Genomic DNA, 17,121 nt, shown 5'->3' with positions numbered 1-17,121 from the left:
ATGGTATCCTCATCCACGGGGAAGGAGGGGGGGAAGGAGGGGGCGGGAGGGGTATTACTTTGGGCCCGTTTTAAAGTTGAGAGAATTGTCTTATTGTAAAGTGTTCTTATCTCAAACAAAAATATGGAAGAATGGACTTTCTCAATTCAGTTGGTGGGAGTGGTCAATCAACAAGTTCTGCTTTTGCTACTACTACTACTTATCATTTCTATAGCATTACTAGATGTACGCAGCACTGTACACTTGAACATGAAGAGACAGTTCCTGCTTGACAGAGCTTACAATCTGATTAGGACAAAGAGGACAAATAAGAGACAAGGGAATTACTAAGGTGGGGATGATAAAATAAGGGTACTAAACAAATGAGTAAGGGTTAGGAGTTAAAAGCATCATCAAAAAGGTGGGCTTTTAGCCTAGATTTGAAGACGACCAGAGATGGAGCTTGACGGACTGGCTCGGGAAGTTTATTCTAGGCATATGGTGCAGCAAGATAAAAGGAACGGAATCTGGAGTTAGCGGTGGAGGAGAAGGGTGCATATAAGAGAGATTTACCCAGTGAACGGAGTTCCGGGGGAGGACTGTAGGGAGAGATGAGAGTGGAGAGGTACTGAGGAGCTGCAGAGTGAATGCACTTATAAGTCAATAAGAAGAGTTTGAACTGTATGCTAACTATATGTTTGATGTGCTTGTTGGACAAATGTGTATTGATTTCTCAATAAACTACTTCTACAAAAAAAAAAAAAACAAACTAGGTGAGTCTGCCCCCTACCTGGACCAGAAAACGGACCCAGCTGATCCTCACTGGAGACCCTTGGAGGAGCCGGAGGAATGACAAATATGTCTCACCCTCCCCTGTACCCTGAAAGGGCCCTTCAGGGACTAAGGCTCAAATGTCAGGGCCCTGTGAGGATCACTGCCAAGTGCCTCATCAAGCTAAAGCCCATGGGTTATAGCTTGAAGCAGTGGAGGATAATCACCTCTGTACTGTGCTGGAGGTAAGAACCATAGTCAGAACCCCAAGAGATTTCAGTCCAAGGATTCAATTTCAAGGATGAAGACCTTGGAGAACTCCAGGTTGCACCTGTCCTTATACCAGATGATGTTACTGGAATAGTTTAGTAGCTCTACCTCCATCTGCTGGAAGGGGGACTCAACCCACTTGTCAGGACTGGTCTAGCAGAGAAGGAATGGGTACATTTTGTTTTGCCAGGTACTTTAGCCTACAGAAGCCACAGCTTCAAAGAAGGATTTTCTCAACAGAACTATACTATTGACATCCATAATACTATGTGTCTTAATGGGAGGTTTCAAATAAAGCAATCTCCACAAGAATATAGCTAAAGGCAGCATAGAAATCAATCTCCACAATGGTTCCAATATAAGAAAACATGAGCACAAAAAATTTACTGATATGTTAAAAAAAAAAAAGTTGATGCCTGATGTAGTAATATGCAGTGCATCAGGTGTTTAAAAGTGCCTTTTAATACTTAAACAAAATTTGTGCTAGACCTGGTGTACATTTTTACATTGGTTGCAAGTTAAAAACTACCTCCACTTAAAAAACAAATGGAAGATTATTAGGCTTGATGGAAAGGTGCCCCTGAACTCCTTGTAGCAAATGGGCCCTATGGAGGAGCTTCCCCCAAGCCCAGAGATGCCCATCAGAAACCACTGTTAAAGGGGGCTGTTGACAGAGGTGTAAATGCTATGTAGCTAAAAAAATTAAAAAAAATTAAAAAAAAAAAAAAACTTAGGAGACAAAAACAAAACATTAAGTTATAACACGCTGCTTAAGACAGGAAACAAAATCATTTGCCAAAAATAGTGTAAAGAGGGGCAAATTAGTACAGCTGAGGAGCGCAATAGTTCCAATGGAAAAAAAGATAAATTGGGGAATGCCATGAAGCAGTGGAGAAGATGTGTTTCATGTTTGGGCTATCAAACATAATCATATATCTGTGCAATTTAGCAAATTGCTTGCTTTCAGGTTAATAGAATTTCCAAGCTAGTTTCAACCTAACAGACTATTATAGATATTGTCAAGACTTATTAAAAATTAATGCTGCATTCATTTACCATAGGAGGATAATAAAAAAACCCCAACAAGTTTACACCAAAAGCTGTGCAAAGTATAAGGAATTCCCGCTATTCTATAATTTCTAAAGTGATAGTCCTGCAATCTTACATTTGATTGTACATGATTGCTGTAGCAGGCCCCAAGGTCTAATGAGAAATGCTCCTTTCTGAACTTTCTATCAAAATAGAAGAATTTTTACTTGTTCTAGCAAAGTATTTATGGTAAATTTCACCTAGCTCTGCTAAACCCAGAAATGTGAATTGCTGTTATTATATTTGTTATGCTGCTATATATTATGTTGCATATTTAAACTGGTCTTATTGATCGGGAGTTGGCATTTTTGGGAATGTTATTGTCTACTTATATGATGTGGCTGAATTTATCATCTTCAGAACTGGGTCTTGTCTGTATTTTGTCATTACACCGTGCTCTTACTACCCTTCTGCAGTCAGAGTGCATGGCAGTGTTTTTGGCAGTGCGACTTAGTTCCACCCATTTTATGACATCAACGTAAGAACATAAGAGTAGCCATACTGGGTCAGACCAATGGTCCATCTAGCCCAGTATTCCGTTTCCAACAGTGGCCAAGCCAGGTCACAAGTATCTGGCAGAAACCCAAATTGTGGCAACACTCCATGCTACCAATCCCAGGGCAAACAGTTGCTTCCCCATGTCTGTTTCAACAGCAGACTATGGACTTTAATTCCAGGAACTTGTCCAAACCTTTTTTAACCTCAGATACGCTAACTGCTGTTACCACACCCTCAGGAAAGGAATTCCAGAGCTTAACTATTCACCGAGTGAAAAAATATTTCCTCTTATTTGTTTTAAAAGTATTTCCATGTAACTTCCTTGAGTGACCAACTAGTCTTTGTACTCTGAGTGCAAGTGTTCCAAGATCTGCGGTAGCTGTACTGCATTTACCATCTTCAGAACTGGGTTTTATCTGCAGCTTGCAACTACTCAGTGCTCTTACCATATCCTGCAGTCAGTGTGCACAGCAGTGTTTTTGGCGATGTGGCTTAGCCCTGCCCACTTGATGACATCACTTTCTGCCTGCTCTGAAAGAAAAGCACACCACAAACAGAGACACGTCACCAATGGGGTGTGCTCTGCCCTTTACTGTGCATCCCTTTGAGGGCATTAGTAGGGGCATTATTTGGGGGACCGTTTTAGACTTTGAATTTTGTGAAGTGATTAATATGTAATAGGAGATGTAAAATGTGAAGTTTATAATTTTATTGATCTGGCCTTTGAGAAGGTTGGAACTAAAGACATTAGATATTATAGTGTGGGATAGGCACTTTTTCAGATGAATAACCAGCTTATCCCAGTTCTACGGGACAGTTGGGGAAGTAGTAGACAGGGTAAGGACAGGGGCTTAACTTGTGGTACTGCAAATTTGATTGTTTAGAAATTAGGAGATCTATTCCAATATTATGGGTAATGGTAAATGAGAGAAAGGTTAGGAGTGACCAGTCTTGTAAAAAAAAAAAAATCCTATTAGAAAAGGAACCTTGGGGGAGGATATTGCTCCAGTGCATGTGTTACCTTAATGCATGATCATTATGTAACAAAGTTGAGATTGTTAGTGATTTCATAGAAAATAATTATGGACTATTATTACAGAAACTTGGATGGTAGACAGTGATATACCTCTAATGAATATGCTTTGCCCCCCAGGTTATTTGATAAACTATGTAAATAGGAAGGGGAAAAAGGAAAGAGGAATTGCTGTCATTTCTCATATTACCATTGCAGTGGAGAAATGGAAGCAGAATTAGAAGGAATGTTACTGAAAGTAGAGTAGTACTGAATAGCATATTTTACTATTTGGCCTGATATGAATAATGAAAAATATTATTCGTCCAAATACAAAAACTGAATACAAATGCAGAGGGAAATCAGGATGGATTTAGGAATTTAGAACAGTAGAGCCACAGATTATTTCTATTTGAATTTAAATCGCTATTCGTCTGAATTCCAATGAATTCAGGGCACTATTCGGGACCAAATCAAATATGAATATTTGGTACAGCCCTAATTGAAAGTAGAAGTGCCACTTGGCAAGGAGACATTGGGACTATTGATTTTTGTAAAGGTCATCTGGAAATTGGCTAGGGATTGTGGACAAGTTACAAGTATTGATTTCCCAAGTGATACTTTGTTGTCCCTCCTTTGTGACTATAGAGGATTTTATTCTTCATTTGGATGACTGGGAGGATCAGAACGTAAGATAATTTTATGATTTTTTTTAATTTAGTTTGAATTTATATGTGTTAAATAGGGAAAGTACTCTTGTGGGGGGACGACGACATAAGTTGGATGCAATCACAGCCCCAGTTGTTGAAGAAAATTACTAGTAGATATGTATACTTCTACTACACTAATCTGGTCATATCATAAAATTCTCAAATTTACAATTAGGCTTCAATTTCAAGGGAAGCTATCCATCGCTTGTTGACTTCCAGGCCATCACACTCAACTCCTTGCTGTGGAACTGGATTCAATCATCAGAAAAAAAAAACATAGTAGGGGAAGTATCCCCATACCAGCAAGGTCATGAATTTTACTCAAAAAATTTGTTATCATTCCCCCCAAGACAGGGAGACTTGGCCCATTCTTTACCTCAGGGGTCTCAATGTGTTTGCAAAAAGAAAAATTTAAAATCTCCTAAATCAGGGCAACTGACTAGTTTCTCTCAATCTCAAGGCTGCTTACATTTGTATCCTCATCCACTCAAACCATTGGCAATTTCTTTGTTTCACCTTCCTAAATTGTCATTATCAATATTGGGTACTATCCTTTGTGAAGATTCTAGGGGCAGAGGAGAGGCCAAAGTGTCTAGCTGTTAGTTTCTGCACATTTTTGAAAGAAGGTACGCTATTTATCCTTATCTCAAAGACTCCCTGCTCATCTCAGGACCCTCTGTGGGTGGTAACAACTTCCTAAAATCATAACCTTATCTACCTTAACAACTCTGGGGTTCACCCTAAACCCAACTTAACCTTTGGCTATCGTTGTATTCAGATATGCACCTATGAATGTTAGATGTTATCTTCCTCAAGACCGGTGCTCTAGATTTGCTTCACTTGCTCTAAAATTCTCCTATCTTAAATCTAGCTTGTTCATTTTTACAGCTGCTGGGACACATGGCAGCCTCTGCCAGATTAAAAATGAGAGAATTTCAGTGGCATCATAAGCTGTATTGCAATCAACCCATTCATCTGCTGTCAAAAACAATAACTTCCACCAAACATCAAATGCTCCCTGCAATGATGATGGATAGACGCCAATCTAAAATAAAATGTTTTTTTCTAAATTACTCAACTGCACTCAACTATGGATAAGCATAGGGAACACACAATGAAGGTTTTTTAAGGAGTGGTGTGACTACGGCATGTTTGAAGGCATCAGGAACAGTTGCAGTGGACAGTGAAAGATTGAGGATATGACAGATAAAAGGGATGACAGTAGGAGAGATAGTGTTAAGTATATGGGTGGGAATATGATCAGAGGAACAGGTAGTTGGTTTTGAGGAGGAAATAAGATGTGTAGTTTCCTCTTCAGTGATTTCAGAAAAAGAAGAAAAGGAGGAAGGTTGGAGGGTTGAGAGAATGGACTAAGGGAAGGCAAGGTGGAGGTGACCTGGTTGAGAATTCAAGTTTAATCTTGTGAACCTTATCATGAAAGAACTAAGCCAGGATCTGGGAGGAAAGTGAAGGGGGGGTTGGAGGTGAAGGCACTTTGAGGACAGAGTTCAGTATGGCAAAGAGACGTCGAGGGTTTGAGCCAAGAGAATGTCAACTGGATGTAATAGTCCTGTTTGGCAAGTAAAAGAGCAGACTGGAAGGAGGTCAGCAAGAATTTGAAATGTATGAAGTCAGCATGGGCACAGGATTTCAGCCAAAGGCGTTCGGCAGAGCGGGCACAGGAACGTAGGTAGCATATTCTAGAGGTCAGCCAAGGCTGGGGTTTGGTACATTTTACAGAACGGGGAATGGGAGGAGCAAGAGTATCCAGAGCAGAGGAGAGAATAGTATTATAGGAAGAGACAGCCTCATTGACAGACTTGGATAACAGTCGCAGAGAAGAGATTTGAAACACCGGAGGACAGAGTAGAAGGGTCAATAGCCTGAAGATTCCTAAATGTATTGGTTAAGATTGGATGGGACTGGGGAGGAGGATGTTTAAGTGTGAAAGTTATCAGATGATGGTCAGAGAGGGAAAGAATTGAGGCACAGAAACTGGAGAGTGAGCAGTTTGAGAAGAGGATAAGATCAAGACAGTGGCCATTCTGGTGAGTGGGGGCAGTGGAGCACAGTTGAAGATTGAAAGAGGATGTTAAAGCAAGAAACTGAGAAGCGTAAGAGTCATAGGGATCATTAGCATGAATGTTAAAATCCCCAAGAATGAGGGAAGGAGATGAAGGTTCAAGAAAGGAGGAAAGCCAGGCATCAAAGTCAGTGAGAAAGGAAGAAAGGGACTTATCAGGGGGTCGATAAATGACTGCTACTCGGAGAGGCAGAGGAGCAAATAGACGGATGGAGTGGACTTCGAAGGAAGAAAAACAGTGAGACTGAGGTGGAAGAAGAGGTTGAAATCTACAAGAGGGTGAAAAGTAGTAGCCCGACATCACCTCCGCGGCCAACCGGGCGAGGAGTATGGGAGAAAAGATAACCTCCATGGCATGGGGCCACGACTGAGGCAGAGTCTTCAGGGTAAAGCCAAGTTTCAGTTAGGGCAAGCAGATGGAGAGTACAAGAGATAAAGAAGTCATGGATGTAGGAAAGTTTGTTACAGACAGAGCAGGCATTCCACAGAGCACAAGAGAAAGGCAGGGAAGAAGGGGGGGGAAGGAGAGGAACAGAAATTAGATTGGAGATATCACAGTGTGACCTGCACAAATAGGATGAGAGCTGATGTGGAGGATCAGGATTGGGATTAATGTCCCCAGCGGAAAGCAGGAGCAAGAGAGTACGGAGAAGAGTAGGAGAGGTATGATGAAAGGGACGAAGGCGAGATGTACTCAGATAGAAAAGAGATGGATGAATGGAAGGAAGGAAATGTTGAAGACTGAGAGCTGAGAAAAATGAAGAGAAAAAAAAGAGATGGTCAGATGATGAATACAGAGGGTGGACAATGTGTTCCTGCAGTGTAGAGTGGTTTCAGATGGAGAAACAGATTAGGAAGGGACAGTACCAAGAAGAAAAAGTGTACTGGAGCCATAAGTAGTAACTGGGAGAAAAATAAATGTAAAGAGACAAATGCCCCGGCGCGCGATACCTACAGTGGAGGCCCTGAGTGGATTGGAGTGGACCTGGGAGTCACCCTGGAGAAGGCTGTAAAGGATATGCAGATGAGCTGCAAGTCCTCCACAGCACCTGAAAGACAGCCGGTGGTAAAGCTGGGCACCTCTCAGCTGAGGAAAGGCTTACTAGGGGTTAAGCCAAAGCCAGCATTCCTCCCCCTGAGGGTTGCCTGATCCTAGCCAAAAAGCACCTGGAAACCCTGGGCACCTGGAGCAAGGGCCCTGGGAAGATAGGGGTGCACTGGGAGTCACCCCAGATACAGCTGTGAGGATGTGCAGAAGGGCTGCAAGTCCTCCACAGCACCTGAAAGGCAGCCAGTGGTAGAGCTGGGCACCTCTCAGCCGAGGAAAGGCTTACCAGAGGTTAGGCCGAAGCCAGCATTCCTCCCCCTGAGGGTCGCCTAAAAAGTATTTGATTATAACCTTGAGTTATTGAATATCATTGAAGTATGTGAACTAAGAAAGTAAAAGTTTTGAAAGCCTTGAGAACCAAAAATGAAAGATCAGAGATACTGTGATCTGCTGTTTTCCCATAGCCAACAAAAGGTGTGCTTTCAATATTTCTATTAATGCAACTTCTGTGCTCTATAATTCTGGTCTTTGTTGCTCTGGTAGTCTTACTGATATATAGCATAGGGCATGGACACTGAATAAGATAGATAACACATGAGGTATTGCAGTCTGAGGTATGATTTAAGTAATACTTTCTGGATGTATCTGGGTGTACAAAAATAGTGGTATCCACTGAATGACTGCACACACTGCATTTACTACAGTGATGGTGTCCTAGATGGGTCAGATTGTCTCCAAGTTCTGGTAACAGTGATGGGTGGGTGGACTGATGCCAGTTTATCTATGGAAACTCATGTAAATATGGTTGTTCGAAAGTTGTTGTTTTTTTTTTCATTTGAAGTTAATTAGAATACATTTACAAATTTTTGAAATCCTAAACATTTGCTACTGGTTAATATTATGCTCTTGGGCTTGCCTAATAAGCAGCGTTGTAAGTTACACGTTTTTTAGAACATGGCAGTAAAAATAATATGGGGAGGGAGTGCAGTGGAGCGTGTTACGCCATATTTAATCAAGGACCACTGGATGTCTGTAAAGGCTAGAATAGAGTTCAGAGTTTTAATATGTTTTAAAATTTTATATAGAATGGCAACCAAGTGATACATCACATTTTAGTAGGGTTTGTATTCCAGGTTCGTGGTCAAATTCAATTGGTGGTACCACATTCACGTGTGATTCATCTTCAGTCTAAAAAGTACAAAACTATCATAAATTACGGTCCTACTTTGTGGAATACTTTACTGAAACAGCTTAGGATGATTTCATCTTTTAAGCTTTTCAGACATCTGAAAACAGGGCTTCCAAAAGTATTCGTTGTTGGATTAAATTGATTGAAGGCAATACATGATTTATTGTTTTAGTGAGTTTTTAAAATAAGATGGGGAATATGAAGGAATCTATTGGATTGCTTTGGTTTTATTAATTTAAAATTTGTTTATAATATTTTATTATGTAATGCGCCTTGAACTGAAAAGGTAAATCAGAATACAAATGTCCACTTCAAATTAAATTCATAGTGGGTAGAAATATATTGTTTATTTAAAAGGCTTTCATTATTTTTATAATATATGCTATACCAGGGGTTCCCAAACCAGTCCTCGACACACCTAACCAGTCAGGTTTTCTGGATACCCAAAATGAATATGCATGAGATAAATTTGCATGCACTGCTTCCACTGTATGCAAACCTATCTCATGCATATTCATTGTGGGTATTCTAAAAACCTGACTGGCTGCATTTGTCCCAAGGACTGGGTTGAGAACTCCTGGGCTATACTAATAATTCTGAGGTAAACTGCTTTGGCCCATATTTTGGGGATAAATTGGTATATACATGAAAGAATACAATTATCACAATTCAAGGTCAAACGCGTACACAGGTTGATTATTGAAACATATGACATTTACAAAATCAGTTTCCTATAGTAAGTGATTATAACATTTAACAGCTTAAAAGCCATGTGATTTCTACCTCCTACATTCAGAATATTAACAATCCTTTTTTCACTGGCAGTATGCACTGCTTAGAGCCCCTAGGGGGTCTTTTACTAAGTCGTGGTAGTGTTTTTAGCTTGCGGTAGAAATCAGCTGGCGGTAAACACCAAGATGCCCATCAGAGTTTACCGCTAGCTGATATATACTATGAGCTAAAAATGCTACCAGAGCTTAGTAAAAGACCCCTTAGTTAACTGAAAATCATTTGTGAAAGAATTAAGTAAAGAATTCACAGAAAAGCCTGTAATGCATGAATGGTAAACTCAATGATGGTTGGTATCACCTGGACTGTTGTCTCTTGCTGTCATCTGCATAAGAAGAGCCATCTGCTTGCGCTCAGATAAAGGATAACCAAACAGGATGCTGACTGGTGTGGACTTCTTGTTTCCGGCTTCCTTTTTCATCTTTTTCTTCTCTGGGCCTTCTCTCTCTGGAAAGATTGTATTGTAAGGTTCTGAAAAGTACTCAAAGAGAACTAATGGGCATTTAAAAAACATATCAAAGTATCTGTCAGCAATCATTGCCCTGCTCAGGGCACTTCTCTCTGTCCAGGGGACTACGTCTCTCTCTGTGCAGCAGAGCACAGAGCTCTGCTTGCACTTCTCTCTCTTTCTTTCCCTCTGCCCACCACCATCTTGAGCCCCAGAGCACAGGGCTCTGGGGGCTGGCAGTTTTTCTCTCTTTCCCTCTCTCTGCACATGGCTCTGCTGGCTTAGCTGTTCTTTCTCTAAACACACACACAGAGACAGCCTTGTATCATTTACCTGTACTAAGTTCTGTGAGCCTAAACATATATGCAAATATAATATACTTTCTATATCCAAACTCGAGTGGATTGTGTATTCTTTGGGAACCTACTGCCTCTACAAACTGGACCCCGGGACCAAACCTAGACAATGATTGCTGACAGTATCATTCAAAAAAAAATGCTACGAACCTATGGAGCATTAATTCTACTTTTTTACTGCACTTGAACATAGACAGTTCTGAATAAGTGGCACAATACTTTTCTAGGACACTTGAAGTCACCTACCCTCCTCTCTTCCTTCCCGTTCACATTAATTGATTTGATTTGCTTACTTTATTTATTTTTTGTCTATTAGATTGTAAGCTCTTTGAGCAGGGACTGTCTTTCTTCTATGTTTGTACAGCGCTGCGTATGCCTTGTAGCGCTATAGAAATGCTAAATAGTAGTAGTAGTAGTAGTGATTTGCTTGAAAGTTCGACCAGCTACGTACAAGAGTGGTCAGTACTTTGCAGGCCAGATAATTTCAAGAAGTGGACAGTAATATGCTTAAACAATAAAAATAAATACATAAATAAAATGCAATGACTATGAAACAAACTGTTCAGTGGTTGAAAAGGGAGCTTACTACAATGAAACACGTTTGGAGTTTAGGTGGAGATACAAGTATAATTTTCTCACTCACACACAGCCTCACTTCACTTAGAGTTAATGATTCTGCCAACTGAAGGATACCCAAATGCTACAAACAAAACCTTTTCAGCAAAATACTGGCAGTAAAGTGCAAAAACATATAAATTTAATAAACCAGGTTAAAACAAACCACAAAATTCAAAACAATTCAGGAGGGTCAGATTTTAACTATGACAGACTGACATTTACTCTCGTGTGAAATATCTACTGTACCTGAATGTCATTGCCCTGAGCTACTACTGAAAAAGGTGCAAGATAAATTGAAAAAAACCCCCAAAATTCCCTTCACAGGTTTACTCAAAAAGAAACTTTGTAAGGTACTTGAAATACATACACACTTTCCTGATACTACATGCAATACATGAGAATTTCACAACTGGACAGCTGAATATTCGTAATGGAACCCAATCAGCTCCGATTAGAACACTAAGGTGCTCATTTTCAAAACACATAGACTTACAAAGATATGTGGAGCGGCATTTTCAATATAATGTCTAAGTTGAACTTTGGACATTTTGCACTAAACATCCCAAATCCGAATATAGACATTTTCGAAACAGCAAAAGTCTTTTTTTCCTTTTTTTAAATGGCGACATGCTATATAGCTTTGTGCTGTGTGTGTTTATCTTTTGGTCCATTTTCAGGAAAAAAAAAACATCCAAATACAAAATGCACAAAATCAAGTCATTGGGATATAGAAGGGGCCAGTAATCTCAGTAGACTGGTCACACAGAGATCCAAGGAGAGCAACAGGGCACCCTAGGGGGCACTGCTATGGACTTCACATATAAGCACCCAGGTACACATCTCACCGTTACCCCCTTACCTTGTCTGCTGAACCCTCCAAAACCCATCACCCTCAACTATACAGCACTACAATAGCCCTCATGGCTGAAGGGGTCACCTATATGTGGGTACAATAGGTTTTTGGTCAGTTTCAGAGGGCTCACACTTTCCACCATGAGTGTGACATGTACAGCGAGATATAGGCCTGGGTCCCCCTTCTCTACAGTCCACTGTACCGACCACTACACTACTCCAGGGACCTGCTTGCTGCTCTAATAGAACTGGCTACAACATCTGAAGCTGTCATAGAAGTACTATTTTTATTCACATCTTCGGGGGGGGGGGGGGGGGGGTCATCTCTGATTCTCTCCAGTGGTCATCTGGTTATGTAGGGCAACTTTTTGTGCCTTATTCATTCTAAAAACAGGTTTAGATCAAAACATTGAAGGTTTAGAACAAAACGTTGACGTTTTAGACCTTTTTTTTAAATTTGTTTCATTATGGTTATAAAACATCCAAGTGTTAGAGCACCTAAACATGTCCCCAAAACGCTCCCTTGCGATTTGGATGCACTGTAATGAATTGCATAGATAAATGACTGCAAAATAGGCTTAGAAAATAACAATTTGAACGTTTTAAGAAATACGTCCAAACGCCACTTTATGACACTTTTTGACGTTTTTCTATTTCTAAAATGAGCCCCATAGTAACCTATGTAACTGTATGTGTATTGTATTGGGTTGGGTTCTTAGATAAACCTGCGGAATGAAAGGACCTGTGCCAGCCAGGAATGGAACTAATGGATGTCTCCGTTTGCTTACTTACCAATTACAACATGATGACATCAAGTTTTGTTGGTGTTCCATTCCTTTTTCCCTGGCTCCTTAGGGGGAGGGGTGGTAACAAAGTGGCCCAACTTAGGTTGATATGAATATTAATAAGGACATTAATATTGATATTCGTTATCAATATTGATAATACATTTTCAAACGATCATTTTTCAGAAAATAAAAAGTATAGCTTGCTCTGTCTCCATCACAGATAAGAGAGTAACAGGAACTTAGACAGAAAATTAAGAAAATTAAGTGACAAGTTGCATGACTAAACAAAGAAAAAAACAGAGTCATAAAAGATGGGATCACACAGTTTATACCTAAACTGTGCAACCACCCTTTTCCTTTGGGTTTAAAAAGCAAAACCATGTGCATGTAACGGACTGGATAAACTAATTAAGACAAAGTTTAAAGCAAATGCCCTTAATATGTAATACTTGGAAGCAATGATGAAACAGTAGTGGCATATTCACATAGGAAGCAGCCTGAGCCAAAAGATTTATTTTCCACTGAACATAAGAAAGAAGGAAAGAAGTCCTTCCCTCATTATTCAATATGTCTCTGTGAAACAGAGGCAAGTGCATTTTTACTGCATTCCACAAAAGATGCCATCTTTTTCTTTTTGATGTAGGTACGGGAAAAAAAGAAGTAGGCACAATAAGTCTGATGATTAAGCACCTGATTCCAGGCCGATTTCTGAAGCCTAGAACAGTCTACGAGGCTGCAGAAATCTGCCCGGGCCTACATGGAGCAGGAGGGCAGCAGGTTTTCTCCTCCCTTCACCTTGCTGGCGCTCACGAGTATCCTCCTGCCCAACCGCCCAGAGTAGCAGCACTGCCCCGTCGCCCTGCTCCAGGATTGCAGCGCACAGCGCGGGAAGCAGTTACTTGAGTGTCCTGTCATCGTTCTGGGCCATGGCATTGGATCCTTTCACAGGCTCCTCATGCTGCTTCCCTTCCCCTACTATCTTCTCCCAGTCACCACCAAGAGGTGATGAGTTGAACTGCTACAGAAGGCTATTTTAGGTGCTAGACACGGAAGGACTGGTTGGTTGCTGTGCAACAAAAGTAAAGTCTGCTCATGCTCTCAATCTAACCTCTTGGTAAAGACAATGGCATGGCGGGGCGGAGTGGAGCAGGGGTGTTCTGAGGGGGGTTCAGTGAGACAGACTGAGAACAGAGCTGACGTGTTGTCATGTTGGGGCCATGCGGGGCCCCTGGAAGCATGAGGCCCTGTGAAGTTGCCCCTGCCTAAGACTGGCCCTGTGGGAGAGAAAACACTTGTTTTGCCCTTTTTTTTATACCTGGTCAGTCCATTAAATTTGTTTCTCTAGGAGTCAGTACTTTCAGTAGAAAGCTAACTACACTTCAGGAGATGAATTGTGTTATCCCTCATACATCAGTGAGCTTCTTTATGTGTAATGTCAAGTGATGTACATCTTGCTATGCATTGTACCAGATTAATTTGCTTTAAAAGCTGCATCAATGTGATTCAAGCCCAATAACATATGTTAAATGTAGCTTAGCAGCTTAGCTTACTAACAGGGAGATTGGATCATTTTTGTTTTGAAACTTGGGAGTGCTCTAGAGTGGCAGAAAAGGGAGTGCCAATGAAAAGGATTTAGATCTAACCTCAATTTGAGTCTCATGTTACTTCAACTATATTGTGTAAACTGCTCTATATCATTAATATAAATCATTTAACGTAACATAATTCTGGGGATCACTGCCAACATAAACTAGTCTAGAGTGACTGAGATACCATGTCCTTAATTCATTTCTAATTTAAGTTTTATCACTTAATCTCTTATTAAAAGGTAATCACTAGATACTCAAGTCCTCTGTACATCCATAGGGTAGGCATAGTAATCAACATATTGCCACAACAGTTTATCATGACTAAGACTGAAAGAGTTGTTTACTATCAATACAGAATATGCCTGTAACTATAATCATTGGTAAAAACTCTGACAATGGTATTATAGTGATGTACAGGCTAACTATATGGCTATACAGGAACAGTTAGGCAGTTCTGACTTTTCCCCACAACATTTAAGATGGCATAACTCTGCTTTTCTTTGGACTATCTGAATTCAGGTACCTGTGGCACAAGGGACTATGAGTATATGTGGACACCTTTCTTCAAGCTTGAGAAACTGAGATAAAATTATTTAAGGATCTTAAAAGAACTGTTCAGCAACAAAAAATTTACAAGGCAATTATCAGTGTGCCTATGGAGCTTATAGGTTACATGCTAATTTTCTCTTACTTGAAAATTGTAACCTAAATGACAATTTTAATGAGATTTAGACTAAGCCAGTAACATCACTGGTGATATACTACTTCATTTAGGGTCTACCACTCCCCTATGTATTTTCCCTGGACTTTAAAGAGAGAAAAAAAAGTTTTCAGAAGCTGTATTTCCACAGGTAAATTACCTTTTGAAAATTGCCCTTCTTAAAGTCCACACAGACATTAAGAAAGCATCAAAACAGCTAAAATTCCTAGATCCAGTCGTGCCACAACTGCCATAGGACAGTTATCCACATTTTCTCTTCCCTATCTTCTCCATCCACCTCTTACATTCCTCTTCCCTTCCATCTGTGGATGCATCTGCTTGCTATTTTTCCTCAAAAATGGTCACTATATGGAAAAGGTTCCATCCTCATACCCAATCTTCTTCCTATGCCAGTGGCTCATACTACTGATGCTTCTAGTTTAGGATCCCAGTCTCCCAAGCCAACTATCCACATAGTCGTCCTTTTCACTTTCACCTTCAGCTGTCTTGGGAAAAAAATAATTCCATGCAGAAAACTAGTATTGGTTTGAATCCTCCCCCATTCAAATACAGAGCCATTGTCTTCTGGTCCTTCTTTCCATTATCTTATCCATGGTTCATACTAGAAAGTGACACAGTAACGGGGAATTTTAAATTATATGGTAGCATAGCAACACGGTAATGGGGATTTTTAAATTATATGGTACTATGGCATCTGTTCATGCTTTCCAAAAATACTAGGGGGCATGCGATGAAACTACAGTGTAGTAAATTTAAAATAAATCTAAGAAAAGGTTTCTTCACCCAACGCATAATTAAACTCTGAAATTTGTTGCCGGAGAACGTGGTGAAGGCGGTTAGCTTGGCAGAGTTTAAAAAGGGGTTAGACGGTTTCCTAAAGGACAAGTCCATAAACCACTACTAAATGGACTTGGGAAAAATCCACAATTACAGGACTTACATGTATAGAATGTTTGCACATTTGGGAAGCTTGCCAGGTGCCCTTGGCCTGGATTGGCCACTGTCGGGGACAGGATGCTGGGCTTGATGGACCCTTGGTCTTTTCCCAGTGTGGCATTACTTATGTACGGCGATAACAGTAAGACATTACACAGTAGTGCTGCAGGAGCAGGGACTGCTGTTACTTCATCCCTGCAGTAATGGGGATAAAGATCTGGCCACCCTGCCCTGTCAAACAGAGCAGCAGCAGCGCTACTGGGCAGGCAGCCAGCCAGCAAGCCCTTTATCCACACTACTCCCTTGGTGTTTTCTGAGAATGGCAACACTGGGCAGTGGGTACAAGGCGGGGCTTTTTTTTTTTTTACTGTTTCTTCATGGGTTATAAAAATGAACTATATTATTATGTTTCATTATGATTTTTAAATATTGTCTTTTAAACAGTCCTAAGTTTTTAATTTACAGTGTTTGTTAGTCTCATAAAATTGCATCAAAATCTTCCTTTGAGCAAGAGAATGTGGGAAAGAAAATTAAGACTGTGGAGATGGTGAGGGGACAGAGAATAAGGGGATAGAGTTAGAAAGTCTGCTTGACTGCAGGGATGGGGTGGGGATGGGGAAAAAAACATTTTGGTTGAGGGGAGGGAATGGGGACGAATTTTTGTCCTGAAACATCACTCTCTAGTTCATACTAGCCTCCATGTTAGTCAGCTATCTCCTGTTGAAAGCAACCATCACCGATTACGAAAGCAGTTCTCTTGACTCGGTACTTGCTTCCAGTTATCCTGTGTTGAATCTCTTGCATTTCTAAAATCATATCCAAAAATCACACAAAAAGTAATACCTATGCAACTCACTTCCTTTTTGACTATCTCTCACATTATGCATCCAAATCAGATGAGGTTCTGTTAGACAGTACAGAAACCCTCCTGACCTCATTGCTGAACAATATGCACACTAATCTCCACTAGGATAAACTAGCATATGCGTCACCCTCATGTATAAGCCATATCCTAAATTTGAAGCTTAAGCAGTGAGAAAATGAGATAAACACATAGGCTGCTATAAAAACACACTGTTGTACCTGATTTGCTGAATTTCATGGGCCACAATTCAAAAACATAAATAGAAAAGTGCTAGTCCAATTCTTAGAGAACTTCATTGTCTACCAGCTAGGAAATGTTTAAGATGATGGCTTTGATTTTCAAACTATTATAATTATCAAACACCACCTATATACCAAAGATTTTCACCAGTATGAATCATCTTGCATTCTTAGATCTTCATCTCAAATATTAGAAACCCCAAACTTAGCTTCCTGTCCAAGATTAAAATGGAGGAATAACGCTTTTAGTATGACAGGCCCAAGATAAAGG

The 17,121-nt window shown here is 40.3% G+C and overlaps 1 protein-coding gene across 3 annotated transcripts in view; it reads right to left on the bottom strand.

The window, feature by feature from the left end:
• ANKRD12 (ankyrin repeat domain 12) overlaps nt 1-17,121 on the bottom strand; it is a 246,148-nt gene that overhangs the window by 125,762 nt on the left and 103,265 nt on the right. For all 3 annotated transcript variants that reach the window (XM_030213381.1, XM_030213385.1, XM_030213377.1), the window contains one exon: nt 9,739-9,885. In XM_030213381.1, coding sequence (XP_030069241.1) covers nt 9,739-9,885 — 147 coding nt within the window. The remainder of the gene's footprint in view (nt 1-9,738; nt 9,886-17,121) is intronic.

Source organism: Microcaecilia unicolor, chromosome 1, assembly GCF_901765095.1.
Source record: "Microcaecilia unicolor chromosome 1, aMicUni1.1, whole genome shotgun sequence".
Classification (NCBI taxonomy): domain Eukaryota; kingdom Metazoa; phylum Chordata; class Amphibia; order Gymnophiona; family Siphonopidae; genus Microcaecilia; species Microcaecilia unicolor.
Note: the sequence above shows the minus strand (reverse complement) of the source record. Positions and strands in the feature narration are given on the sequence as shown.